We start from the raw sequence: 26509 nt of genomic DNA on the forward strand, positions 1-26509 counted from the left end.
GGTTTTCTTTCCTTTTATTGATAAGGTTGGCCAACAGTTTGTTAATTTTATTTAATCTCTCAAAGAACCAACTCTTCAACTCACTGATTCTTTGTGTTGTTTTTTAGTCTTTGGTATGTTAATTTTTGCTCTGAGCCTTATAATTTTCTCTCTTGTACGAGCTTTTGGTTCAGCCTGCTCTTCTTTTTCTAGAAGTTTGAAGTTCAATATTAAGTTGTTCATATGTGCTTTCTTTGTTTTCCTGATATAGGTATTTACTCCTATAAATTTTCCTTTTAAGACTGCTGTCCTTGTGTCCACAAATTCTGGTATGTTGTATTGTTGTTATCATTCAACTGTAAAAACTGTCTAATTTCTTCTTTAATTTCATCTGTAACCCATTGATTGTTCAGTAGAATGCTACTTAATTTCCATATGTTGATGAAGTTCTTGTGGTTTCCTTTGGCATGGATTTACAGCTTCATTGCACTGCAATCTGATAGCATGCATGGGAAATTTTCAATTCCTTTACATTTACATTGTTCTATGAGCCAGTAAAGGATCTATTCTGGAGAATGTCCCATGTGCAGCTGAGAAGAATGTGTATTATGATGTTGTGGAGTGGAACACTCTATAGACATCTACTGAGTCCATTTGCTCAAAACTTTGATTTAGTTCTAATATTTCATTACTGATTTTTTTGTCTAGATGATCTGTCTTTTTGTGACAGCAGGGTATTGAGATCTCCCAATACAACTGTATTAAGACTTACTTGATTTTTCAAGTTATATTATTTGATTTTAATAATTGTTTTATATAATTGGGTGCACTAATATTTGTGGCATATATATTTATGATTATCTCTTCCTCTTGGATTGTTCCCCTTACCAGGATGTAGTGACCTTCTTTATCAGTCTTGGCTTGAAATTCATTTTATCTGCAAATAGAATAGCAACTCCTGCTTTTTTCTGAATTCCTGTTGCACGGAGTATTGTTTTCCATCCTTTGACTTTCAGTCTATGAATTTCTTTTTAAATTAAATGTGTTTCTTGTATGCAGCATATTGTTGCATCTTGCTTCTTGATCTATTCTGCTAGTCCGTGTCTTTTCACTGGTGAATTGAGACCATTAACATTAAATGGTTATAACTGATATGTATTAACTTATCATTGTCTTGTTATTTTCCTGTTACTGGCTCCCCTCTCTCACTTTTTATTTTTCCTTTCACTCTAATTGTTTGCCTTTCCTGGTGGATTCCTTCTGTTGGGGTTAATAGAGCTGTAGTCCCTATTATCTCTTTCTAGAATGTTCTTCAGAACATTTTGGAGTGCAATTTTGGTGGTCATAAATTTCCTTAGGTGCTCTTTGTCATTAAGTATCTATTTTCTCCATCAATTTTGAAAGGTAGTTTTATAGGATACAGAAATCTGGGTTGAAAGTTGTTTTCCTTTAGAGTACTATGGAGTACTTCCCTCCAAGCTCTCCTTTTTTTTTTTTAAATCAGTACTGGGGATGGAACTCACAACCTCACACTTGCCAGGCAGGCACTCATGCCGCTGAGCTAAATCCTCAGCCCCCTTCCAAGCTCTCCTTGACTTGAGAGTTTGCGCTGAGAAGTCAGCTGTAATTCTATTGGGCTTTCCTTTATAGGTGATTTGTTCCTTTTCCCTAACAACTTTTAAGATTCTATTCTTATGCTGAATTTCTGGAATCTTGACTATGATATCCCTGGATGTACATTTTTTGATCATTGCTAATAGGAGTTCTATATGCCTCACTTATTTGTAATGTCAAATTCTTTTTCTCTACCAGGAAAGTTTTCTGTCAGAATGTGAAGATGTTTTTAATGTCATTTATGGTATCTCCTGCTTGTTCATTGACTCCAATTAATCTTAAATTGTTATTCTTTGTCTCATCTGGCAGTTGCTGGATTGATTTCTTATGTTCCCTTGCTAGTTTTGAGAAATCTTTCTTTTCCTGGTCACTAACTGAAAGCCTGTATTCAATATCTGAGATCCTGTCTTCACTTGGCCTAATCTGCTTTGAATACTTTCAATGCAGTTTTTATTGTCTGGATATCTGCTTGAATCTGCTTCATGGATTCCACTTTTTTCCTATATTGTCCTTTCATAATTTGCCTAACTTTGTCTTTGTTTTTGTCTGTGTCTGCTCTAAAATCACTAACCATGGTGTATGTTTTGATAATCCCTGTAGTTACTTGAGAGATTATTTCTGATTTTGTTTTTTCCAGAGGCTCATTTAATTGCTTTGTTACCACTTGGTAGGAGAGACCTGGTAGGAGGCTTTTGGATTTTCTAGCCTTATTGCCTTCTGGGTTTGCCTTTGGTGAACTGGGTGTCTGAGGTTGTGTCTAGTGTCTTCTCATTTGTTTTCTTTTTTAGTTGAATTCTTGGAGTGGTACTTGTTAGTTGCCTATGGTGGGTTGCTTTATTGGTGGTATTCAGGACACCCACCAGGTGATGATCACTTCTCTGAGGTATTTTCTGGGTGTAGCTGGTTTTTGAGGTCGAGTCTGTTGGAAGATCTTACCTCCTCAGTTTGTTGGAGATGAGAAGCTATTGCTTACCTGGTCTAGTGCCTGGTTCTTCGGCACTATGCCACAGTATTCTCTGTGACACCCGAGTCAACCTCTGTCATGGATTATCAGGGCCAACAGCTATTTGGAAAAATTATGTCACTTCTGGCTGTAGTGCTACCAATAGCATCAAACACAGCCTATAAAACAATAAACCGAGCCAACCACTGATTTGCAACCTTTAACCATATGAATTGAATTTGGGACCATATAACAGAATGCAAAACAATTATATACAATATTTAAGTCCATAATATGTCAATTCTGTCTTCAACGGTTAGGACTCAAAATGGATTAAGGAGAAAACAGAGAAGTGGGAAAAGAGAAAGAGATTACAAGTAGGTTTGAGAACTAAGATGGATCCCACCAACTTGAGAAAACTGATATAGAAGACTGAAGGAAAACAGAGCTGGAAGAGATAAAAGGGAGAACAGAACAAAACCACACTAACACTCAAAAAAAAAAAGAAAACAATAAAAGAGAAATAAAAAACAAACTGAATAAAACAAACAAGAAAAGAAGAAAACAAAAACAAACAAAAAATAGTCCACTTCCAGAATTCTCTCTGGATTCACTAGTAGACAGCCTGTGGAGACAGCATCCCCAAATCCTGCCACTGTGTCCATAAGCCAGGAGTTGCCTTATGACAGAATAGTAGGCAAGCTTAGCCGGCCTGCCCCAAGACTGTCAGGGCACACCCTAGGCACACCACAATCCAAGCAATTTCCATGGGTCTGCACCCAGCTAGGATCTGCTGGAGGAAGCCAGCAGCCGTTCTGGTTCCGAGCTTATCCCAGCCAATCGCTCTCTCCCACAGAAAGACCAAGTCCTCTGCACTCACCGCCAGCTGGTACAATCCTTCAGGTCTGCCACTCCCCTCCACTGCCAAATCCCTCCAAGCAGCCTCTGGGGTTGCCAGTTGCCACCATCACCGTGACCACTCGTCCCCAGATTCCAACAGTTCCCCTCATACAGTCAATCTGGCTCCAGGCGAAGGCATTACCGGCTACCACCTTTTTCTTTGTTGAAGTTTTTCTTTTTACTATCTCTGTTGGCTTTGATGCAGACTTCAGACTCTTCCTGGGTCCAAAGGATCCACTTTCTTCCTTCTTGTCTTTCTCACTATGGTATATTTCTGTAGTTAGGCGCTGTCTCTCAGAGAGGCTGTTTTCTCTGCTGCTTACTCCACCATTTTCCTGGAAGTCCCTGAGGTTTTTTTTGTTTTTTTGGCGGGGGGAGGGGAGTTGTTTTTTGAGTTTTTGTTGTTGTTGTTTTGAGACAAGGTCTTGCTATGCGGTTCAGACTGGACTGAACTCAATAGTGTAGCCCAGGCTGGCCTCAAACTTGTGGTTCTCCTACTTCAGCCTCCCAAATGCTAAGGCATGTACCACCACTCCCAGCTAATTCCCTTGCTATTTTAAGAAGTCTTTCCTTTGATGATTATGAAACATAACCCTATCTTCTAGATCTGATATTGGATCTTCATATTGGTTGAATCTGCTGCATATACTTTCATGAGAATTTTGATTCTTTTGGGTATCTGTCTGAATCTGTTTTATGTAATCCAATTCTTTCCTATGTTGGATATTTGTAGTTTCCATGTCTTTCCTATGCTCTATTTTTTTAAAATCTTTATCTACTCTAGACTTGATAACCATTTCTTTCATTATGGCCATTATCTCTTCAATTATTGTGATTATTTGTGTTTTGGTTTTGTCAAGAGACTTACCCATCTGTTTTGTTATATCCACTATTACCATTTCAGGAATTTCAGTTGGGTGGCTTTTGATTTTTTCCAATTCAGTGTTCCCTGGATTTGCCTTTGGTGAGAGCTAGGGGTATTGGCTTGCATCTTTCTTCCATTTTTTCTCATTTTCTATATTTTTCTGTTAATTTTCTATGTTGAAGCTTGCAAATTACTTATGGTAAATATCTTTATTACTACTATGAGATCTCTTAAGGAAATGACTACTTTATTAAAGATGTCTTCCGGGCATAGCTGGCTTTTGGCCTTTAACTCCATCCCAGGATCCTGCCTCTTCTGTTTATTAGGGATGAAAGGTTGAAGCCTATTTTCCCTAGCACCCAGTTCTTCGGTATTGAGCTCTAATAATACTAGACAATTTAGGTATTGGCATACAAGGACAATTAACTGATCACAACTATATCACCTTGGTTAAATAGTACTATCAGTAATAGTAATAACATGAAACACAAACTGGGAAATGAGAAACTATGATAACTAATAATTTGCCTCCCTTAACTCTAGGTATTAGATTTATAGTTATATAGCAAAATCTAACACAAATCAAAAAGCTATATATAGTAAATATCCACTCAACAGCAATTTTACCCTAAGGGGCAAAAATTCGCAAGGAGGAAAAATTAGAGAAATGAAAGAATAAAGAGATAAGAAGCAAGAGAGTAAGACAAATTACCGAAGCCTCAGGAAATGGTAAAGAAGTCAGGAGGAAACCAGGTATGGTGCCGCACACCTATAATCCCAGCAGTTGGAAGGCTGAGGAAGGAAGATCATTGCAAATTTGAGACCAGCCTGGGCTACAAAGTGAGCTCAAAGTCAGTCAGCCTGAACTGCACAGTGAGACGCTATCTCAAAAAAAAAAAAATGACAAGAGGGAATAAAAGAAGAAAAATGAGAACAAAACAAAAAGACTAGAATCAATGTTCACAATCACACACAAAAAACAAGTAAGCAGGGGGGAAAAAAAGGGACAGGTGGCTGCCACCACCATCTGTCACCTTAATCCTTGCACCTAATTGCTGGTCCCTGTCTCAGTAGAACCTGCTTCCCTGTCCTATCTGCCACCTCACTGCTCTGCTTTTATCACCACCACCTTTCCAGTGGGTCTGGAGGGAGTAACATTCCCTGAGCCTAGGCTGGCAGAAGCCTGGCAACCCAGCAAGTGTCCATGGGCTACTCTCCAAAAGACAATGTCCTGTTCTTTGTCTAATATAATGAGTAAACAGTTGGCTAAAAAAATGCAGTTAGAAGAAGTTGCTGCTTTTTCTGAAATTACTGTTGCTCAAGGACCATTTCTTTTGGTGGGGAAATGCTGACACTTCCAGCGACCTGATACTGGCTGAGACACTGAAGCTGAGGCATGAAAAAAAAATTCAATGGCAACAGCAAAAAGTGCATCCTTTTGAAGATAACGACAGCTCTAAAGACAAGGCTGACTGGCAGATACTCTGTAGGATCCTTACAGAGCAGCAAAAACAGTTCCCATGCCCAAAAAAGGGTTTTATTGGAAAAGGAAAAGACATCACCACCAAACACAATGAACTGGTGTGCAGGAGGAAGAATACAGCAAGAATGGAAAATTTTGCACTTGGATTTCAGTTAGGAGATGGAATTGGAATGATTTTAAAATTATTAACATGTTTTCAATGCTTTCAAACAATACGCCCACTCCGAAGAATACCAGAGTGCCCACCTGCACACACAAAAAGGAGCACCCTGTCGTGAGTATCTAGGGTACTCTGAACTCCGGGAAAGGTAAACACGCAAACACGCCTGATCGGGACACGGGGGGTACAGTGCTCGGAAAGGAAGACAGGAGAGACACGGCACCTTTACTGCCTGCACCGTGTTGTACTGCACTGCACCCACAATCTTTATTTTAAGATTCGTATATAGTAAACCGGATCAGTTCACAGAGCCCAGATAATTAAGTAGTGAAAAGGCATTCTACAATGTACAAGGTTACAGGTTACAGCTACAATGTGACAGACTACAATGTTTATTCTAAACTATCTAAGTGAAGTAAGTAATCACAACCAGTTCTCATAACTTCTCTAGCCCAGGAAGAAATTCATTAGCTCAAGAATGTTGTTAATTTGTCTGCTGTTAGTGTCACAGAGGGTGGCCAGCCACTTCCTCAAGACTTCTGCAAAACAAAGCCAGCTCACAGTATGGTTTCCAGAGGGTGAGAGATCTCACTGAGAACAGGCATTCCTGTCCTACCTCGGTCTCGCATACCGGGGGGCTATTGTAAATTGCAGGTTAGAGGGGGTTGGGCCTACAAAGTGACACCTCATCCCCCACACTTCCTTCCTTTTTATTTTTTAACAACAATTCCATAAGATCAGGTTATTAATAGTATTTCGTCTTATGCAGTAAAAATACACAAGAACTATGGCAGTGAGAACTATAATTAAACTAAGTCCCATGCCACTTAAAGTGTGGGTTATGCTCTGCCAGATTCCTTTGGAATCTAATCCTTTCAAAGATTGAGCAAGCAATTGCGCGAATTGTGCCAGGGATTCATCATCATTTTGCTTTGCAAAATCCTTGTCAATTTGATTATGCAAAGATTGTATTTCCTCCTGGGCAGAGGTGTTTCCATTTAGATACATTTTAATCACTTCCCATTTATGTTCTGTTTGATTATAAGGTCGTTGGGTTATACAGAAAGTAGTTGAATTCCAATCACATTTTAAAAACACTTGATGCTGAAGAGCCAATATTTTTCTACCCATCCATTCAACTGTTTGTTTAAGGAGGTCTATTTGTTGCTGTAGTTTGGCATTTATTTGCCACTGAGTTAACCAAAGTTCATGAGAATTTTCATGCCATAATTCTACAACATGTTTTTCTTGCAAAGAGGTTTGTAAAGCTATTCCTGAGACTGCTGCTAGGGAGGCTACAGTTATCAGACTTAACAGTACAGCAACCACTATTCCAATAAATCTTTTTGTACGTTTTAACAGATGTTGAAAAAATTCAGTAGTAACAGAAATTCCTGGGTCTTGAGACCATGGTCGAGTTAAATTTACAGGCAACCAAATATGAGTTTTTTGTTGTAACAGCATAACTGTATAAGGCTTAGTGAAATTCAATGTGCTATTTAAACAGGTAAACAATTGACAATTTAAACAAGTACAAGAAAAATGTGTAAAATTAAAAGTTCCCACTAAAAAGACATAAGGCAGAGGTGCACAAACAGTAATATTATACATTTTAAACCTAGTAAAATTATAAGTAGTAGATACAGATCGACTAGTCCCTGAATAGGAAACATTGTACAAGGTTACAGGTTGCATAGCGGCTGGAATCTTCCAAATATGATTTTGAAGGTGATGAGGGTATTCTTCGGCTGCAACAGCAGGGTTAGCAATTCCACCATCTCCCCACCACAAAAGAGGCATCTTCTGAGAGAAGATAGGAGCTCCGTCAGTTATTTTCTTTGGATCTGGAAGACTATACACAACAGAGAGATTACATCTTGTCTCATTCCATTCAGCACATCCATTAACGAATTTTCCAAATGGTCCCCAAATAATATATCCATCAATATTTTTAGCAAATTTTCCCATACACTGTTGCCAAATTATGGGATAATAAGAAATATTCTTATAAGTGAAATCAGGGCATACAGGAAATGTATCTGTATCAGGCGCTGTTAAATTTCTCCAGGTAACATTAAAGGTTTGAGCAGCCAAGGCTTGAAGCCTTGTCCTTTTGCTGCCTGCTTTTATTCCATGTTGAATCCAATACTGCCATCCCAGAGGGATGCAAGGTGGTTCTCCAATGCAAATAGGCCTTTGATTACCATAATAAGTAAAATTGAATAATGTCCCATCATCTTGATTGTGGGGGGTTAAATCAGCCCACGGTGCTGACAAAATTTCTCTAGGTGTAGTATAAAGTAAAATATCACTAGTTCCCCATTTTACAGGTTCTAATAAAGGGGGATTTGGAATATAGGCCCAGTAAGAATGTGGGGGTACCTCAGTCCCCGATGCAACAGTGAGCAATGCACATAAAGCTAAAAACAAGTTTTCAGGGTTTAAAGGCTTTCCTGCTTGAAGGACTAGCCGTTGCCCTTATATGGTCAATTTTTTTATTTGCCCCCATGTAGGGAGGGAATTTAAATTTGGTTGCTGTGAGCAGCGGGAATTTCTTAGCTGTAATCTGGCCATGGCTGCGACAGGAACAAGCTCAGCATCCTCAGCCTCTAGCTGGTTTCGCGCTCGCTTCTGAAGACACGGTTCCTGGGGGAGTTGTCTCCGGGACTGGCGAACAGGGTCTGGAGGCGCAGATCCTGATCCATCGTCTAGGGACCCACTGCTGAATTCCATGTTCTGTGGAGATATAACCAAAACCTTTCCCCTTATAGAGCAGTGTGCCCTTCTCCCATTCAGCCTCTGGGGCTGTTTTAGTCCAAATAGGTTTATTAATTACATAGGGCTGTTGTTGCTGTTCGAAATGTCTTTCAGCTCTTGTTAATATTTCACCTTGTGGTAAATTGAGAAAATTTAAAATAAACAATGCTTGATGCAGTAATGTTTTTGGACTGTTTTGCAATTTAAACAGTATTGGTATCTGAATATCCTCCTGACTCCTCCTTTTTAATTTTTTAATTTGCAACTTAAGAGTGCCATGTGCTCTTTCAACAATAGCTTGACCCTGGGGGTTATATTCAATCCCTGTAATATGAATAATATTATGGAGATCACAAAATTGTTTAAATGTTCTGCTAGTATAAGCAGGTCCATTATCTGTTTTGATTTTAGAAGCAATTCCCATAACTGCAAAAGTCTCCAATAAATGTACAATAACATTTTTAGTGGATTCTCCCTGTTGAGTAGTAGCCCATAGAAATGAAGAATAGGTATCAATAACTACATGTACATAAGAAAGCCGACCAAAAGAAGGTACATGTGTAATATCCATTTGCCATAACTCATTAGGTTGAGTTCCTCGAGGGTTGACACCTGCGGGAATAATTCTTAAATGTAATGGTCTACAAATAGGGCAGGCTTTTACAATCTGTTTAGCTTCTGTAAAAGGTATCTTATATTTAAGATGCAAATGTCCTGCATTTGCATGATTAAATTGATGTTCTTCAACAGGTGTAGTGAACATAACTAAGGAATCCACTGTATTGTTACCTGATACTAATGGTCCAGGTAACTGAGAATGAGAACGTAAATGAGTAATAAAATAAGAATGATTTCTTTTTTGAACATGTATTTGTAAATTCTGAAATAAAGACAATAAGGCAGGCTTATTAGAATATAACACAGCTGAATAGATATTTGTCACTACTCCAACAGAATAGGCTGAATCAGCTATAATATTAATAGGTTGGTCAGGAAAATCTAAAAACACTTGGAATATAGCAAAAAGTTCATTTTGTTGCACAGAGTTAAAATTTGTTTGACGTACCCAATAAGATTTTTGAGTCCAATATGCAGCTTTATTTTTAGATCCATCTGTAAATATAGTCAAAGCTTGTGGAATTGGTTGTACAGCTAATAAAGTATTAACCACAAATTGTTGACGTCTAAAAAAATCACATAATTTACTTTTAGGAAAATGATATGAAAAAGTTGCCATGAAATCTGCTAAAGCAATTTGTAAGGTTTCAGTAATTGACAACAAATATTCCCATTGTTCCTTAGTTAAAGGGATAACTATATTGTTTATATCTTTTCCTATCAAAGTTATAGAACGAGCTCTACCATTCATAATTAAAGCTGCAACCATATCGATATACGGTGTGACATTTTTAGATTGCTTAGTTTTAGTGAATACCCATTCTACTGGCATAGCATTCTGACCTAAAACTGCAGAGGGATATTGAAAAGTATTAATAATATATAAAGTTAGAGGCAATTTAGGATCAATCCTAATTAAAAATGCATCCTTAATTCGTTGTTCTATAAACTGTAATTCTTGCTCTGCTTTTGCTGTTAAAGAATGAGGGCTGGATGGATCTGAAGAGCCCTGTAGAGTAGCAAACAAATGCTGTAATGCATGGGTAGGAATACCTAGTGTGGGACGAAGCCAATTAATATCCCCTAATAATTTTTGAAAATCATTTAAAGTGGATAACTTATCTCTCCTAATAGACATTTTCTGTGGAATCACCTTTTGTCTAGTAAGAATATATCCCAAATAATGACTAACTTCTTCCTTTTGAATTTTATCCTGTGCTATTACAAGTCCAAACGGAGAAAAATATTGAGGTAAAGTTTTTAAAATATCTTCTAAAACATTTGTATCACTATATGAGAATAAAATATCATCCATGAAATGAGCCGTATAAACCTGAGGCCATCGTGCACACACTGGTTTTAATGGTGCATCAACATAAATTTGACATATAGTTGGGGAATTTTTCATTCCTTGGGGTAAAGTTCTCCACTGATATCTTTGATAAGGTCTTTGATAATTTGTTTGAGGAATTGAAAAAGCAAACTGTTTTCTATCTTCTGGATGTAGTGGTATGTTAAAGAAACAATCCTGTAAATCTATAACATATACAAACCAACCAGCGGGGAGCGCTGAGGGTAAAGGAATGCCGGGCTGAAGTGCCCCCATTTGAAATAAGGATGAATTTACAACACGTAAGTCTGTTAAAAGTCTCCACTTGCCTGATTTCTTTTTTATCACAAATATTGGAGAATTCCAAGGAGATGTGGATGGTTCTATGTGATGTAGAGAAAGTTGTTGATCAATCAATTCCTGCGCTGCCTGTAACTTTTGAGTAGTCAGAGGCCACTGATCTATCCAAATTGGGTCATCATTTTTCCAATTAAGCTTTAAAGGATTCATTTCCCTAAGCTGTAGAAACATGTAAAATATTAAAAATGTATATGAGCTCCCCATTATTCTAATATATTCAGGTCCCTGTTCGGGCGCCACTTGTCGTGAGTATCTAGGGTACTCTGAACTCCGGGAAAGGTAAACACGCAAACACGCCTGATCGGGACACGGGGGGTACAGTGCTCGGAAAGGAAGACAGGAGAGACACGGCACCTTTACTGCCTGCACCGCGTTGTACTGCACTGCACCCACAATCTTTATTTTAAGATTCATATATAGTAAACCGGATCAGTTCACAGAGCCCAGATAATTAAGTAGTGAAAAGGCATTCTTTGTGACAAGCTACAATGTGACAGACTACAATGTTTATTCTAAACTATCTAAGTGAAGTAAGTAATCACAACCAGTTCTCATAACTTCTCTAGCCCAGGAAGAAATTCATTAGCTCAAGAATGTTGTTAATTTGTCTGCTGTTAGTGTCACAGAGGGTGGCCAGCCACTTCCTCAAGACTTCTGCAAAACAAAGCCAGCTCACAGTATGGTTTCCAGAGGGTGAGAGATCTCACTGAGAACAGGCATTCCTGTCCTACCTCGGTCTCGCATACCGGGGGGCTATTGTAAATTGCAGGTTAGAGGGGGTTGGGCCTACAAAGTGACACCTCATCCCCCACAGCACCCCACTGCAGAAAAAGCAGTTGACCCCAAGACACCCTTGCTCATGTATAAAATGGTCAGCTCTATGATGCTGGAAATGATTACTGGCTGCATTAGCATAGGGAAGGATCAGTTGCCTTTCCTGCATACAGAGGCAGGTAAAGGAGCCAATGGTAATACCATCACCATGTGCACAACAGCACAGTTCCTTGTCCCCAGGATTGGTGAATGTGTACGAAATCAATATGCTGCATTGTGAATAGAGTAATTTAAAAGATGTTATAAAAGGTCCAAACAGGAAGCTATTTACTTTTCCTTACCTATTTAACTTGTTTCCATTTTTAGATAAGACATTCACATATGATCATATATTGAATTATACTTCTAAAAATAAGAAAGTAAAAATGTATGTTGGGAGCTAAGTGTGGTGGCAAATACCTATTGTCCAGCACTCTGGGAAGCTGAGGCAAGAAGATCACAAGTTGAGCCCATCCTGGACAATTTAGGGAGTTAGCAAACAGCATCTCAAAATAATAAAATAAAGGGGGCTAGGGGTATAACTCAGTGCAAGTGCATTGGACTCAATCCTCAGTAATGGGGGGAAAATTGAGGCTCAGGGTTGTACCTCAGTGATACAGTGCAAGCATGCACAAGGCCCTGGGTTTGACCCCAACACTAAAAAGAAAAAAAAATTAAAAGAGTTTAATATTGGAGCATCACAAGACTGAGACAGGATTTCTGTGAGTTCAAGGTCAGCCCTGGCTATATAGGCAAATTCAAGGCCAACCTGCACTATACCATAAGACCTTACCTCAATTAAAAAAAATGTCCAATTCAAGACATGATTCTGCTCTCACTGGTAGACAAGGGAGGCAGTTAGACCCAAGAGCCATACTGGTCCGCAACCTAGCAATAGGATTAGAGTGAGGTGCTAGTTCTAGGACTTTCAATTACACAGAAATTCAGGTCAAATCTGGTCCCTTGTCTTTGTGGTAGGACATGAGTTGTTTAACTTTTGGTACTCTTGGTGTCTCTTGTTGGCCTGACCCTGGCTTCCTGACCATGGACATTTCCTGTGGTTGTCGCTTCCTCAGTGTGGAAGTTTAACACTGGGAGTCTTTCGATGAAGCCAGCCCATAGCTTCTCTGAGTCCCAGAGTTCAGGTGGCACCTAAAATGGCATCTGACCAGGCACTGTTTCTAGGAGACATGGCAGTTGCTTGGACTGAGTCACCACCAGCTGTTGTCAGGCACAGGATCCACTGCCCCATTCCACTGATGTGTTTCTCCTGGAAGGCCTCTGGAGTATTCTGTTTTCACTGTGTCTCTGTAGTTTCAATCTTTCTTTCTCTTACAAGCCAGGAGCTGGGGAGAAAGTGCAAACTACCTCTTCTGCATTGTGATCCATCTCTTCAGTTTCCCTGTAGCCTCCAATTTTCCCTTCAGATCCTGGGTCTTAGGGATCCACCTCCCCTTTTTTCTTCCCCAAGTTGTTATTTTCTAGAGTCTGAATTCTAATTTTTGGAGAGGTTGATTTATTGCTGCTTACTGCTCTGTCATCTTCCTGGAAGTCCGTCCCCCCATTTTATAACTATTTCTGTAATAAATATATTTAAACATTTTGCTATCATTACTTCAGGTTATTCCCTTATTCCATGCATTCTTTTTTTGTTGTTTTGTTTTTGAGACAGGGTCTTACCACATAGTGCAGGCTGTCCTTGAACACAAGGCAATCCTCCTGCTTCAGCTTTCCAAGTGCTGGGATTACAGGTGTGTACCACCATACCTGGGTATGGTGGTATTTCCATGTCTTCTATTTTCATAATGGCCTTTATTTCCACCCTTCAGAAGGTGTGTGAGACCCCATTAAACTCCAAATTCCTTAAGGACTGTTCCTGTTTTGCAATCACACACAGCCCAGGGACAAACCTGCAGTCCTAGTGCCCTTCTGAAAGTTCCCAGGGGCCCTGGACCAGGCCAGATGTTTCTTCTCTTACCCCAAAGCACTGTGTCCTAACCTTCATCACTGAAATATGTATATGCCTGAAAACCTGTTCATATCCCTTAAGACTATAAGGCTAACAGAAAGAACAAGGGATTGATCTTTACATACTTCTGGTCTTTGGTCTACCGGGCATCCTCAGTATATGTTTACTTTAATGTTTGAGGCTTGCAGGCCAGGGAGCTTCAGATACTAGGCCAACTAGAAATTCTGAGTCTTATCAGTCAGTGCTTACTAGAAAAACAGATTTAATGCAAGATATACAAATTGTAAGAATTTACAAGATTGGCTTACAATGCTGTCCACAAACTCAGATGTAGAAAGGTGCAAAAGGTCTGTCTGAGTGCTGGAGATCTGAAAGATCCTGTCCAAGACATGGAGTTCACTATACTGTCCCTTTTGAGTCTGTATCAGGGGGCCAAAAGGTGTGCAATGGAAGGCTGAAGGGTCTGGGCTGGAGACTGAAGAGTCTATACTGGAGGCCAGAAGATGACATCCAAGGAGGTAAAGACTGGAGCTCCTCTGAAGAAACAGAAGAAAGAGCAGCAACGCCACTGTTTGCTGTCACACCCAGTAAATCCCAGCAAATCTTCCAATAAATCTCAGCCACACTCAAAACTATGCCGCTGCAATTTAGTAAAGATTTACACCATTTACTTTTTGGAGCGGCCTGCAGTGTACCATACAGAAATTCTGAGTTGGCCAAGGCCCTTGGGATGCCATCATTTAGGAGTTTCCAATCTTCTTTATTACATATATTATATACACATCAGATAAAAAGAATAGAAGACCTGGGAGAGATTGAAGGCATCTATGGAATTTTCTGTGGTTCCAGAAGCATATAAAACTCAAGTTATAAAAGTTATCAAACCAGTCTGATATTCTAATTTTACAAATCAGAGAAAAGCCTCTAATTTTACAAATCATGAGAAATGTCTTGTTCAAGGTTACACGTGTGGCAAAGTGGGAAAGGAATCAGATCTGACTTCATTCACCCCTCTTGGATTCAACCTCCAATACTTGAGGCATCCCATGTGCCTTCAGCAAGTGTCTAAAATCCCAGTAACCAAGATCCAGCGTGAGTATATTTCAAAGGGAAAAAACCTTACGGGGGGTGGGGGTGGTGGACCGCACTGAGCCTATTAAACAGACTTTTCTGCATGGCAGTCTCTAGGGGCCATTAAGACAACAGAAACACCCATTGGAAAGGCAAGACACACTTCTTTGGTTTTCCTTTTCCAGGGTGGAGGAAGCCCAGGAACAGCTCCTTTGGGTGTTGGCAGGGGAGCCCCTCTCGCTGACTTTCTTGTGGTGGCTTCTTTCCCTACCTGCTCCACACATCCTTAGCTGCCAGGCAAATCCAGCCCCTCCGCCGGTGTGGTCTGGGAATCTGCGCCCTAACTCCACATTGCCAGTCTCTCTCTGTATGTTCGTGATTTAGTCACCTTTGTGTACTCCCTCTGGCACGAATGATGCGTCAGAAAGTGTTTGATAAACGCACTGAATTCTCCAGTCTCCTAAGCAACTGTTCCTGAAGGTTGTGCGTTAATTCTCATAAATCATAGCGCCCCTCCTCTTCTGCCTCCTTACAAACCCCTCAGGCCAGTCCGACCCTTCCCTGGTTTTCCTTCCTCGTTTTGATGTGGGGATCAGCTCATTTTAGGATCCGAAGCTGCACTCGGCCTCCACAGGGGCTGGTTAGGACCAAGTCCCTTGGCTGCTCAGGGATTGAGGGGAGAAAACCAGACCAACGCTTTCGGAAAAACACTTTGCAAGGTGCACTTCCTGGGGCAACCACGCCAGTCGGTCAGCCTCATTGAGTTTGTTAGGAGGACTAAGGTGTGAGTTCCCGCTGGCGTCTCTATGGTTTTGGTAGGCTAGAAACACCGGCACGGCGTTTCCGGGAAGATGGCGGCGCACATGGCTGATGGGGCACATGCTTCCGCGGAAAGGACTCAGTGAAGGTAAGCAGTCCCTTGCGCTCAGGAATAAATGTGAGGGCAAGAGGGAAGTTTTACCCTAGTGACAATGTAGTAAAAGTGCTGGAATTTAAACCGTAACAGTGAAGCAGTAGCCTTGCACCACCTCTGAAAACTCAGATTGACGGGCGAGACAGTGCCTCCATAGTGTGCTTGTAGCCTTCACAGAGACTGTGTGGCACAGTATGAAAGACCAAGTTACTTCTGTCCTCAGTTTTCCATGAAAGACTTTTAAGGCGGTTCTCGCCTGTCATTCATTTCACCAAATAACAACGTATTCTCAATTTCCTGAGCCGTCGTAAATCAGGAGCTGAGGAATAACGCTGTCACCAACTTCTGGGGCATTGCGCTCTGAATTACTGTGACAGGGGATAAGTTGTAAGCAAGGAGTACGGAGAGCTTTAAGAGACTGGGGAGTTGGGGCTGGGGGTTTAGCTCAGCGGCATAAGCGCCTGCCTTGAAAGCAGGCAGTCGTGAGTTCGATCCCTGGTACCGATAAAAATGAAAAAGACCAAAAAAAAAAAAAAAAAAAAGAGAGAGAGAGAGACTGGGGAGTGGGTGATTTAAGAATACTAGTTCTGGGGCTGGGGATTTAGCTCAGCGGCATAAGTACCTGCCTTGCAAGCAGGCGGTCGTGAGTTTGATCCCCAGTACCAATAATAAAAAAAAAATACTAGTTCTGAAAAATACTAGTTCTGGAATGCCTAAATACCGACCCTTGATCCCCTACTTGCTATTTGACTTGTGCATTAATTAAGCCTTTCAGTCCTGTTTCCTCATTTGTAAATTATGGACAAGAACACCTAATAGTGTCGGTGGCAGAATTAAATGAGATAATTCGTGTGCAGCAATTAACAACAACCTGCCACTGAGTAAATGTTCAATAAGTGGTATATGGTATTGAACCCAGTACCTTCACCCAGCTACATCCCCAGCTTTTTAAAAATTTGTTTTTTGAGGTAAGAGTCAGTTCCTGGGCTGGGCTTAAACTTGAAATCCTCAGCATTGGGAAGGCTGAGGCAAAAGGTTTGCCCTCAAGTCAAGTCCAGGCTGCACTACATAGTGAGACCCTGTCTCCGACAACAAAAGATCTTTATTCCTTAGCTTTCCAGAATGCTGGGCTTTTATAGGTGTGTGCCACATTCCCGGTTTGAATATGATTACTTGTATTACTGTTGAAATATAGAGATGAGTAGATCAATGATGACTTCTGAAAGTAGGCAGTGTTGAGGTGACCCTTAAGGCCTCAACATTTGAATTTTATTATATCAAGAAGCAGGATGAGCTGTTTGTTCAGTCAGTGCTTTTCTATTGGTGCTCTCAAGGTGTCTTAGCTTTTCAGGGTATCATCCTTCACAGAAGGCATGGGAATAGACGTGTGAGGCATCTGACTTTGCCTCTCTTTGTACCTAAAAAGACTGCTTACTTTCTGGAACCTAGTACATAATCTATTGGAGGAGTGACTGTAATGGTGTGGGGTTTTCTTTGGAGGGGGGAGGACGACAGGGTCTCACTATATAGTCCAGGCTGGCCTCAAAGTGATCTTCCTGCTTTAGCCTCCTGAGTGCTGGGATACAGGGGTATGCCACCATGTCCAGCTCTGATTTTTTTTTTAATAGGATCCCTACCAGACCTTAACTCAAATGGAAGTTTTATCCTTTCTAGTTGTCTTTTGGAGAGGCCACAGTAGTCCCATTAGTCAGCTTCAACAACTGTCAGTAAATCCTATGATAAAGAAATGTCCATAGATCTAAGCACAAGTTAACTATTGTGAATCAAGTCAACATTGGTAATTTTAGTTTTGAATATTTTGTGTGATAACCCATCTTAACAATTTCAGAGGCAAAATTTAGTGTATAAATTGTATAGTGCTTTTCTGGGTTCAAAAGGAGGAGCATGTGAATTATAAAGAAATATCACTGGGCCGGGGATTTAGCTCAGCAGCACAAGCATCTGCCTGGCAAGTGTGAGGTCACGTTTGATCCCTGGTAACAAAAACAAACAAACAAAAAAATTTGGATTCATTGTAGTTCTATCTTTTACTAGCTGTGTTTCTTCAGGCAGGAAACTACAGTCTTGTTTTCCTCATTTGTAAAGTAAGGATGATACCTATTTCAAAGGACTAAAATTAAATGACAGTATGTATAATCTACCTCTTATGCATTAAATGCTCACTAAGAGTGCCCATCCTAAACAGGACAGTTTCAAAAGGAAGTTCCAATAGTTGTGAAATCAGCCACAATGTGGGAGAAATGTGTAGCATCCATAGCAAGAGGAGTATAAATGCTGAGGCATGGGCACAAGGTGTAGGCTGTTAAATATCATAATTCTGCTAAAAAAAAAAAAAAAACCCTTATGGGTTTGTTTTCACAGGGCAGTAGACTTTGGGAGATGTTATCATGAGGTGGTGACAAATGTGAGCTCTACAGACAAGCTGCCTGGTTTGAATTTTATACACGCTAGCTGTGTGACTGAGTGAGCGCCATCTAACCTCTAAGCCTTAACTTCATCTATAAAGCAGAGACGACTATAATACTTTCTTGAATAGGCTGGGAAGGCTGAAAGAAATACATGGAAAACCTTGGCAATCTGGCACATGGGAAGCCTGCCTCAGTTCGAACACCAGTTCTGACTCTAGCATATTGGTATTGGGCTCTCTATGGTCAGTCAGGGAGCTCCCAAGAGACCGGGGGGGGGGGGGTGTCCCTGTCTACCCCAAGGGAATTCTTAGGGTTTAGGAAAGAGAATTCTTTCAGACCAGCCAGGATGAGGTTGATAACTGCTTTGGGCACTTTCTCCTTCCTTCTGAATACAACTGACTTTATTTTTATTTCATTTTTTTTTAACCAGGGATTCAACTTAGGACCTTGCACTTGCCAGGCAGGCACTTACACCACTGAGCTAAATCTCCAGCCCACTCTTTATCCCTCTGAAAAGGACAATGTTCTCTCCTCCCCTGGTGAGATCCTGAGACATCTTTACTGACCATGAGTGTTATCCCAGATGTCAAGAGTCGAGGAATGAAGTTTGCTGAGGAGCAGCTGCTAAAGCATGGATGGACTCAAGGTGATCCTGAGGGCCTTCCACACCCCTAGCTTCCTGCGTGCTTTCTGTCCTGGGGGACCTGTGTCAGTCTGGATTAGTCCCTGTGGTCCTTTCAGTAGAAAACAGAAAACTAGTTTAAGTGGAAATCTGCAGAATTTTTTGACATCTTGAAAATGGGAAAATGAGAGAAACTTGATGAAAAATGAAGATATGGTTGGGTGAGGGGAGACATTAAAAGATGTGGCCTCTGCCCCCTGAGTTATGACAGGAAAGATAGTTTAGGCTCAGAGAATAAAGTTGCATGGGCCAGGGATTTAGCTCAGCAGCTTAAGCGCCTGCCTGGCAAGCTCAAGGTCAATGAGTTCGATCCCCAGTACCACAAAAAAAAAAAAAAAAAAAAAAGAATACAGTTGCATGGAGTAGTAATAAAATAGTGCCAAGAGGATTTCTAGAAGGGACAGAGTATTCCCCAATGCTAGATATGTGGAAGGGCAAAGAGTGGCATGTGTGAAATGTTGAGGATTCAGGTAGTCTATAGAAGCCAACTCACCATTTTCCTTTACAGGTAAAGGCCTGGGCCGAAAGGAGAATGGCATCACCCAGGCCCTCAAGGTGACACTGAAGCAAGACACTCATGGGGTAAGCCTGAGCAGGCTGGTCAGCATGGACAGGAAAGGGGACCCTGGAGAGCACATGGGACAGGTACTCAGTTCATACTTAACTCTCCTGGCAGGTGGGACATGATCCTTCCACGGAGTTTACAAACCAGTGGTGGAATGAGCTCTTCAACAAGACTGCAGCTAATTTGGTGGTGGAAACTGGGCAGGTACAAGCTGACAAGCAGCCATGTGAGACCTGACAGCCTAGGACACAGGGTGGGGGAAGACATGGTATATCACTCACTGATACTTTCCAACAGGATGGAGTACAGATTAGGCATCTCTCTAAGGAGACCACCCAGCGTAATCGTCCCAAGCCCAACTTGCTGTATCAGAAGTTTGTGAAGGTATTACAGACTGGGATGAGAGTCCCTCCCTCATCTCCCCTGGGTTTTGAGCAATTGCTTTGTGGCCAACTGACTCTCAGGACTGCCCTAGAATGGTGAGAGATCCTGTGGCCAATCTTGTGCTTAAGAATGGCCAGGCCCTCAGCAAGAACTGAGATCTTTGAGTTCTATGGATCCCTGCTATCTGCTGGCAGGGGAAGGGGGGAAGATAGAGGGAGTTGGGTAGTGGTATGGGTGTCCAAGTCAAAAGATGAGACCTAGGAATTACCTAGTCCATCCTTAGTTCACGTATGTGGCCAAAAGGGTGGAAGCTGGCTTGTTGAAGAGCTCACAGTTGGCTGGTAATGGCAGACAGAACCAGAACCCAGGTCTTGGGGTTTTACTTTCACCAGACTAACAGGAGAAAAGTTAACATTTAATGATCATATACTAAGGACTTTACATGTTACACAGCAAATCTTCCCCATTCTCTGTATCTTTGTTGCTTTATACTACTCTATGACATTATCACCCTTTATTTTTTTTTTTAGTCGTTTTGAGACAGTTTCACTATGTAGTTCAGACTGGCCTAGAACTCACTATGTAGCCCAGGCTGGCCTCCAACTTGCAGCAATCCTCCTGCCTCCGCCTCCTGACTGCTGGGATTACAGGGGTCCGCCACCACACTAGGCCATCACCCCTTTAATGGTTTTCTCACTAGTCTCATGCTACCCCAATCTATTTACCTTTCGCACATCCATAGTGCAAATTGGAGGTCAGCCTGAGCAACATAAGGGAGTTCAAGGTCAGCCTGACCTACATAGCAAAAAACAAAACAATCATCTAGAGTAGGTTTTTGTTTTTGTTTTTGTTTTTTTTAAAGGGTACTGGGGAGCAGTGCTTGGGAATACAGCAGGCCCTCATGCATGCAAGACAAATGCTCTACCACCAAGTTCCAAGTTATATCCCCAGCCTGAATGTTCTAAACATTCATCTTGTCACTGGCTGGTGACTGTGATGGCAGTCTAGACTTACCAGACTGGCTTACATGATCCTTCATGCTTTGTCCCTGCCTTCTCCAGCCTCCTCTCTTGCTAGTTTTCCCTAGAACCACTACACTTCAGCCAAACAGAATCTTTTCTTTTGAAACGCTGTTCTCCCACCTTCAGGTTTCTATGTACATACTCCCTGGCTAGGGATATTCTCTTTGCCCCTTTACCTCACTTGTCTTCCAAGACAAGAAACTCATCAGTTCATCCCAGAAACCATTCCATGAACCCTGCAGTCTGGAGTGGCATCTGTACCCCAGGCAATACTTCCTTCCTAACTATTCATATCCTTCTGGATTCCCGTCTCACCACATAGTTCCATCTGGGCCGGAACTACCATGCACTCAGTCTGCTTTGTATCCCCAACTCCTTGGCTATAACAGAGTCTCAGTCTAGTTAAACAAAGTACTGTGACTAGGTATTGGGTGGGAGGTACTGTGCCACTTTATTATCAGTTACAGCACTTACTGGGAGGACCTGGTGACCCAAAACACTTTCTTCCTTACGCATACCAGCCAGCTATGAGCCAGAGGCAAAACTGCTCTACCTCCCAGCTACTACAGCCCACTTCCTACTCAAGATGAGGCATGCAGGCCATAGTTCTCCCTGGCTCTGCAACAGTGTTGGGGGCTGGCAGATTCCAGCCTAGGGCTATAAACTCCTGGTGGGCTTCTACAAGGGAAGAGGGATGTGTGTCAGTCAAGTAGGCCTTGTCCATCCCCATGGTCCCCTTTTGATCCCCTGTCTAGACAGCCACACTGACTTCAGGTGAAGAAAAGCCAGACAGAGACTTGGAGAGCTGCACTGATGACAAGCAAGGGCCCACGCCTCCAAAGATGTGAGAGCCTCCTCTTAGCCCTGGGCCATGTGGGAAATACCCTTGATCATGAATAAAATATCAAGCTGGATGTTTCAGGGGCTTCTCGGGGAGGCGGTTATCCTTTTGTGTCTGTAGCAACTTGAAAATTGCCAGGTCTTGAACAAAAACTCAGTACCGAAACATTCTGGAGGGGAGGAGAGGTTGAGCCCTTCCACCAGTGTAACTCTTCATCTGCCCTCACAGTCTGACTGACGAGATGCTGCTCCAGGCCTGTGAGGGACGAACAGCACACAAGTAAGTCATGGTCACCTCCTTGAGGTCCTTTTTTTTTTCTCCCTAACCTTGAGAATAGCCTTTAACACCTTTGGATTCTTTTCACTCCAGGGAAGTAATTCCTACTATTTACCTACCTACTGTTTAAAGACAGGCAATTCTCTGCTTCCCAACCTTCTCCTTCCCCTGCAGATATAAGGGAAGACCCATCTCCCCTGATACCACTGCTGACTAGGACCATGTCTGTTTCAGGGCTGCCCGTCTTGGAATCACAATGAAGGCTAAGCTTGCTCGGCTAGAGGCCCAGGAGCAGGCCTTCCTGGCTCATCTCAAAGGCCAAGACACGGGGCCCTTTCCATCACAGAATGAGAGCAAGCCCCCCAAAAAAAAGAAAAAGAAAAGGAAGCAAGAAGAGGAGGCTAGAACAGTGGAAAAGAATCAGGAGCACCTACACAATGAGCACCTAGAATACACCAACCAGAGCATCAGGAAAAGCAAGAAAAAAAGAGGACATAAAGAATATGTTATAGACGAGAGAGAAGGAGCCTTAGGGAAGGAGGAGGAGCAGGCTACAGGGCTTGGGGAATTTAACAGAACACAATCCAATCAGCCTCACAAAAAAAAGAAGAGACAACAGCACAAAAAGGAGGAGGAGGAGGATGATACTAGGGTTTTGGGTAAAGAGAGAAGAGGGAAGGAGGCTGTGGGGCATGTCTGGGAAAAAGTAGACAGCAGAGCGTGCACTGAACCCAGCAGCAGAAACAAAAAGAGACAGCATGAGGAGGACTTGAAAAAAGAGGATGGAGGGGAGGAGATAGCTTTAGATGGTGAGACCAGGAAAACAGAAAGCAAAACGCACAGTAATAAAAGCAGCAAGAAGAAAAGACAGCACCCTCAGGAGGAAGAGACCTTGGGTGTATGTGATGAAGATGAGGATGGTGGGACTAGAGAAATACAAAGCAGAGATAAGAAAAAGAGGGAGCAGCACCCAGAGGGGGAAAGAACTAGAGTCAGCACTAACCAGAGAGCCAAAAAGAAGAAGCAAAAGAGAGACTAACTGTCTGGTCAGGGTGGGACTCAACTGATTCCTTTCCAACTATAGTATTACGACCATTGTTATTGCAAGACTTGTGCACCCCTATATCAAGTCCCTCCCTCCCAAGAAGGAAACAGCTCTCTGCTTCAAGGAATGCTTTGCCAACCCTTAGTTGAGGGCATGGATGTAGTGACCTCTGCAGCTTCTAACCCAAAGACCACAATTTCAAATACTTTCGGGAGCCAGGCACCTAAGGAACAAGGGTTACTGAGGACCATAGAAAAAGGATCACAGATGGGGCATCTTCATTTGAAGGTACATTTCTGCCTTAAGAGGCTGAAAATGTAGACTTACAGGAATGTCTTGGTTTTTAAATACAATATTAAGAAAAACAAAATTTAGATCTATGGGCTACATTCATCTCACATGTTCCCAATTTCTGATATTATAAATACCATCAACCTGGGTCCCTGACCTACAGCTGAGCGGCAACATGCATTTCTACTCCCAGCCTGGGAAAGTTCTGAGTAAAAATTATGAGTTTTTTTTCCTTGGGGACTTTAAAGATATTCCTTCTGTTAACCTGAAATCTTGTTACACTAATATAAATGGAAATCGCTTACAGTAGCCGTCCATTTCCCTGTCTGTGTTCCAAAGAGGTAAGAAGCACTTGTGTAAAGGACAGCACACCTCACAGTGTCTATCTAACAATTACTTTTCATTGCATTCAGTGCCAGTGATCTCTTGGCTGTTCTAAGTATCACATCTCTGGTGTTGCTCTCTAGCTCTTAAAACTAAATTTTTTTTTTTTTTTAAGACAGTTTCACTATGCATTTCAGACTGGCCTTGAACTCATTTTGTAGTCAAGGCTGGCCTTGAACTCAGTGATCCTCTTGCCTCTGCTTCCTGGGTGCTGGGATCACAGATGTGCACCACCATCCCTGGCCCACTCAATAATCTTTATGGCCAGAAAAGCTCCCAGGCCTCCATAGTTCTGGGAGAGATGAACCAAGTCTCTAGTGACAAGCATGCTCACCTGCCTCCCTCATTGCAGACGATAGACACACTCGGTGTCAGGGTAGGGTGGCAGGTTCAAGTGGTACTTCTTTTCCAGGGCAGGTGGTACAAAACGACCCCCCAAGTAATGGTAGCGACCAGTAAACTGGGTTGCAGACTTTTTAGGTGCTGTCAAGGAGATGAGCATGTCTGGCTGGATCCCTCCAGAGCTGCCTTTCTCCACATCCCATCCTGAAAAGACAGTAGTAGTAGTATTCAAGAGGCATGGGAAAGATCAAAAGGTCTAGACCTTTTCGACAGGTTGCTTCGTACTAGTCCTAAAGGAGCCCATATCTTACTGTGAGGAGTTCATCCCAGGAACAACATGCACCTTTGGGTTTCAGTGTCTTCATAGGGCCAACATGGAAAGGGGGCTCTTGAACTTTGTTCCTCAGCCCTACAATGAGACCTAGAAGGCTGTGTTCTGCCCACTTAGGCTCAAAATTCTTTGAGACCTGATCTGAGCTGTGTCTAAGAATTAGGCCATACACTGAAGCATCAGCCTTGAGACAGTGTATGGCCTAAAGTCCTCCCCAACTTTCAGATCCCAGCACCTGAGGGAATGTCGATGCTGGCAATGGGCACAGTGAGTTCATGCAGGACACTAAGGATGCTGCGGAATGGCTCACGAACATCGCCTTTGAAGCTGAAGCCAAAGATGGCATCTACCACCAGCTCATACAGCTCGTCAATCATCGGGGGCTAAAGTGAGGGAAGAAAAGGATGTCAAGGCTGGGGATATAGCTCAGCAGGGAAAGCACCTGCCTGGCAAGTGGTAGGTCATGAGTTTGATCCCCAGAACCAAGAAAACAAAAAGGATGTCAGAACTGCAGCTGCACAGAGAGCCTCATTGAGGAGAGCTGACCTCTGACCCAGAGCCCTCAGAGCACAGTAGTATACTTGCACCTCATTTAGAGGGTCTCCTAAGGTCTAGGATAAGGATGAGCTGGTCACTGAATCAGGCCAAGCTAAGTCTAAACCTTGTTTTGACAGTACTATACTAGGGTCGGTCAGAACTCAGAACAGCTCTTCCACTTAAGTACAGCCCCAGCTTCCCAATCTTTTTTAAACTGTATTTTGAGACAAGGTCTTAAGTTGCCCAGGCTGGGCTCAAAATTATGATCCTACTGTCTCAGCTTTCTAAGTAGCTGGGATTACTGGTGTATACCAGATACATTTTCTATTCTGAGTGCCTGCTTGCCAGTGGGAAGGCTGTAATGTGAGGAGGATTAAATTCTGGTTTTAGCTGTGTAATACAAGACAAACCACTTCTCTGTATTTCATCTGTAAAATGTGGTAAGAAAGTTAAAACATCTCAAATTGTCCACCCCTGAGTCCATGCCGAATGGGTTTAGAATGAGGCAGTTTCTCTACCCCTGGACAGACAGGTCACAAGCAGTCTATACTAAGGAAAATCTGACTATAGAAGGAGACTCAGTGTAACTCATGGAAGAGGAGTCTTTTCTACTTCTTAGACACCTTTTATGCTGGGCTCTGGGTAAGCAGAGCATGGTCAGTGGCAACGGGAAGAGGGACTGAACTGAAGCCACTCACCTCTGAAGGCATTTCACCGAGGAAAGGGATGTCCATTTTCTGACACTGAGTCACCAGTGCAGTGAAGAGTGGTTTGTTAGGTCTCTTGGGGTAATAGATGGATGGTTGGTAACCCTACGAGACAAGGCAAGTGGCAATTCAAACAAATCCTGTAGTCTTCATGCCCTCTCCCAGAGCTTCCAGTCCCCATGGACTCACAAAGAGTTTGAGGTGTCGGGCACAGACCAGGCCATCTCCTCCGTTGTTCCCTGGGCCACAGATGACCAGGACAGCAGGGGGGCTCTTGGACAAGGACGCAGCGGGATATGCCTGAAGGCAGAGGCAGGGTTTCAGGCAGCCTGCCTCCAGCCCCAGCGCCCGGCGCGGGGCTTGGAAAGCGCCACCCCCGCTCCTCCCAGAGGTCGCAAAATGCACCCCTGACCTTCGCGATGGCTGTGGCGCAACTCAAGCCAGCCAGCTCCATGAGTTGGTCCACGCTGAACTGGTATTCGTTAAATAGTTCCTGGTCCACGGCCTGCGCCTCCTCCTGGCTGTGGGAAGCCGCAGCTTGAGTCCCTAACTCGGCAGACACCGCCCTGGCCCCAGTCCGGGTACCGCCCCTAGCCTCGCCTACCTCAGGTATTTCACCGCCGTGCCCGCCATGACTTTGGAGTTCCCACGACTGGCCGAGCTTAGCCGCTGTGCCCCGGACCAGGGGAGTACTGCGCGGCAGACGCCGGCCTGGCTTCGCACGGGCTGCAGCCGCGAGCCCGCCACCAGCAGCCCGAGCCCCAAGAGCGCCCGCAACCCAGACATCCACCTCGCCCCGGGCACGCGCCACCGGCCCGCCCCCCCGCGCATGCGTGCCGCTCGTCATGTCCGGGAGACTGTGGTTGGGCATATCGCCTGCCGGAAGTGGTCTGGTGGC

The 26509-nt window shown here is 42.8% G+C and overlaps 2 protein-coding genes across 3 annotated transcripts; one reads left to right on the plus strand and one right to left on the minus strand.

Moving 5' to 3' along the window:
• Positions 1-18663: 18663 nt before the first annotated feature.
• On the plus strand, positions 18664-23619 carry LOC100724501 (G patch domain-containing protein 4). The gene is made up of 7 exons (XM_003475638.5): positions 18664-18850; positions 19395-19468; positions 19563-19655; positions 19749-19835; positions 21613-21701; positions 21927-21977; positions 22209-23619. The coding sequence occupies exons 1-7, from the start codon at positions 18772-18774 to the stop codon at positions 23011-23013; spliced, it is 1278 nt and encodes a 425-aa protein (XP_003475686.1). The 5' UTR covers positions 18664-18771; the 3' UTR covers positions 23014-23619.
• On the minus strand, positions 21285-26452 carry Naxe (NAD(P)HX epimerase). Of its 2 annotated transcripts, XM_003475637.4 has the most exons (7): positions 26216-26446; positions 26024-26132; positions 25801-25911; positions 25603-25716; positions 24603-24750; positions 24029-24240; positions 21285-21953 (listed from the first exon to the last, which is right to left on the minus strand). In XM_003475637.4, exons 1-6 carry the CDS (start codon positions 26440-26442, stop codon positions 24038-24040), a joined length of 912 nt encoding a protein of 303 aa, XP_003475685.2. In that variant the 5' UTR covers positions 26443-26446; the 3' UTR covers positions 21285-21953; positions 24029-24037. The 2 variants fall into 2 exon arrangements, 1 of the variants encoding a protein (XP_003475685.2); XR_010048039.1 differs by lacking the exon at positions 24603-24750 and having other exon boundaries at positions 26216-26452.
• Positions 26453-26509: the final 57 nt, after the last annotated feature.

This window comes from Cavia porcellus, unplaced genomic scaffold, assembly GCF_034190915.1.
Source record: "Cavia porcellus strain 051 isolate PalLab524CR breed Dunkin Hartley unplaced genomic scaffold, mCavPor4.1 scaffold_6, whole genome shotgun sequence".
NCBI classification, from domain to species: domain Eukaryota; kingdom Metazoa; phylum Chordata; class Mammalia; order Rodentia; family Caviidae; genus Cavia; species Cavia porcellus.

Excerpts from the sequence above, each read along its gene's own strand:
- LOC100724501 (XM_003475638.5), top strand. The coding sequence starts at position 18,772 with ATGAGTGTTATCCCAGATGTCAAGAGTCGAGGAATGAAGTTTGCTGAG. Across the intron at positions 19,836-21,612 it reads TGTATCAGAAGTTTGTGAAG|ACAGCCACACTGACTTCAGG; the intron begins GTATTACAGACT and ends TCCCCTGTCTAG. Across the intron at positions 21,702-21,926 it reads GGGCCCACGCCTCCAAAGAT|TCTGACTGACGAGATGCTGC; the intron begins GTGAGAGCCTCC and ends CTGCCCTCACAG.
- Naxe (XM_003475637.4), bottom strand. The coding sequence starts at position 26,442 with ATGCGCGGGGGGGCGGGCCGGTGGCGCGTGCCCGGGGCGAGGTGGATG. Across the intron at positions 26,133-26,215 it reads ACGGCGGTGAAATACCTGAG|CCAGGAGGAGGCGCAGGCCG; the intron begins GTAGGCGAGGCT and ends GGCTTCCCACAG. Across the intron at positions 25,717-25,800 it reads CCCGACACCTCAAACTCTTT|GGTTACCAACCATCCATCTA; the intron begins GTGAGTCCATGG and ends CTTGTCTCGTAG.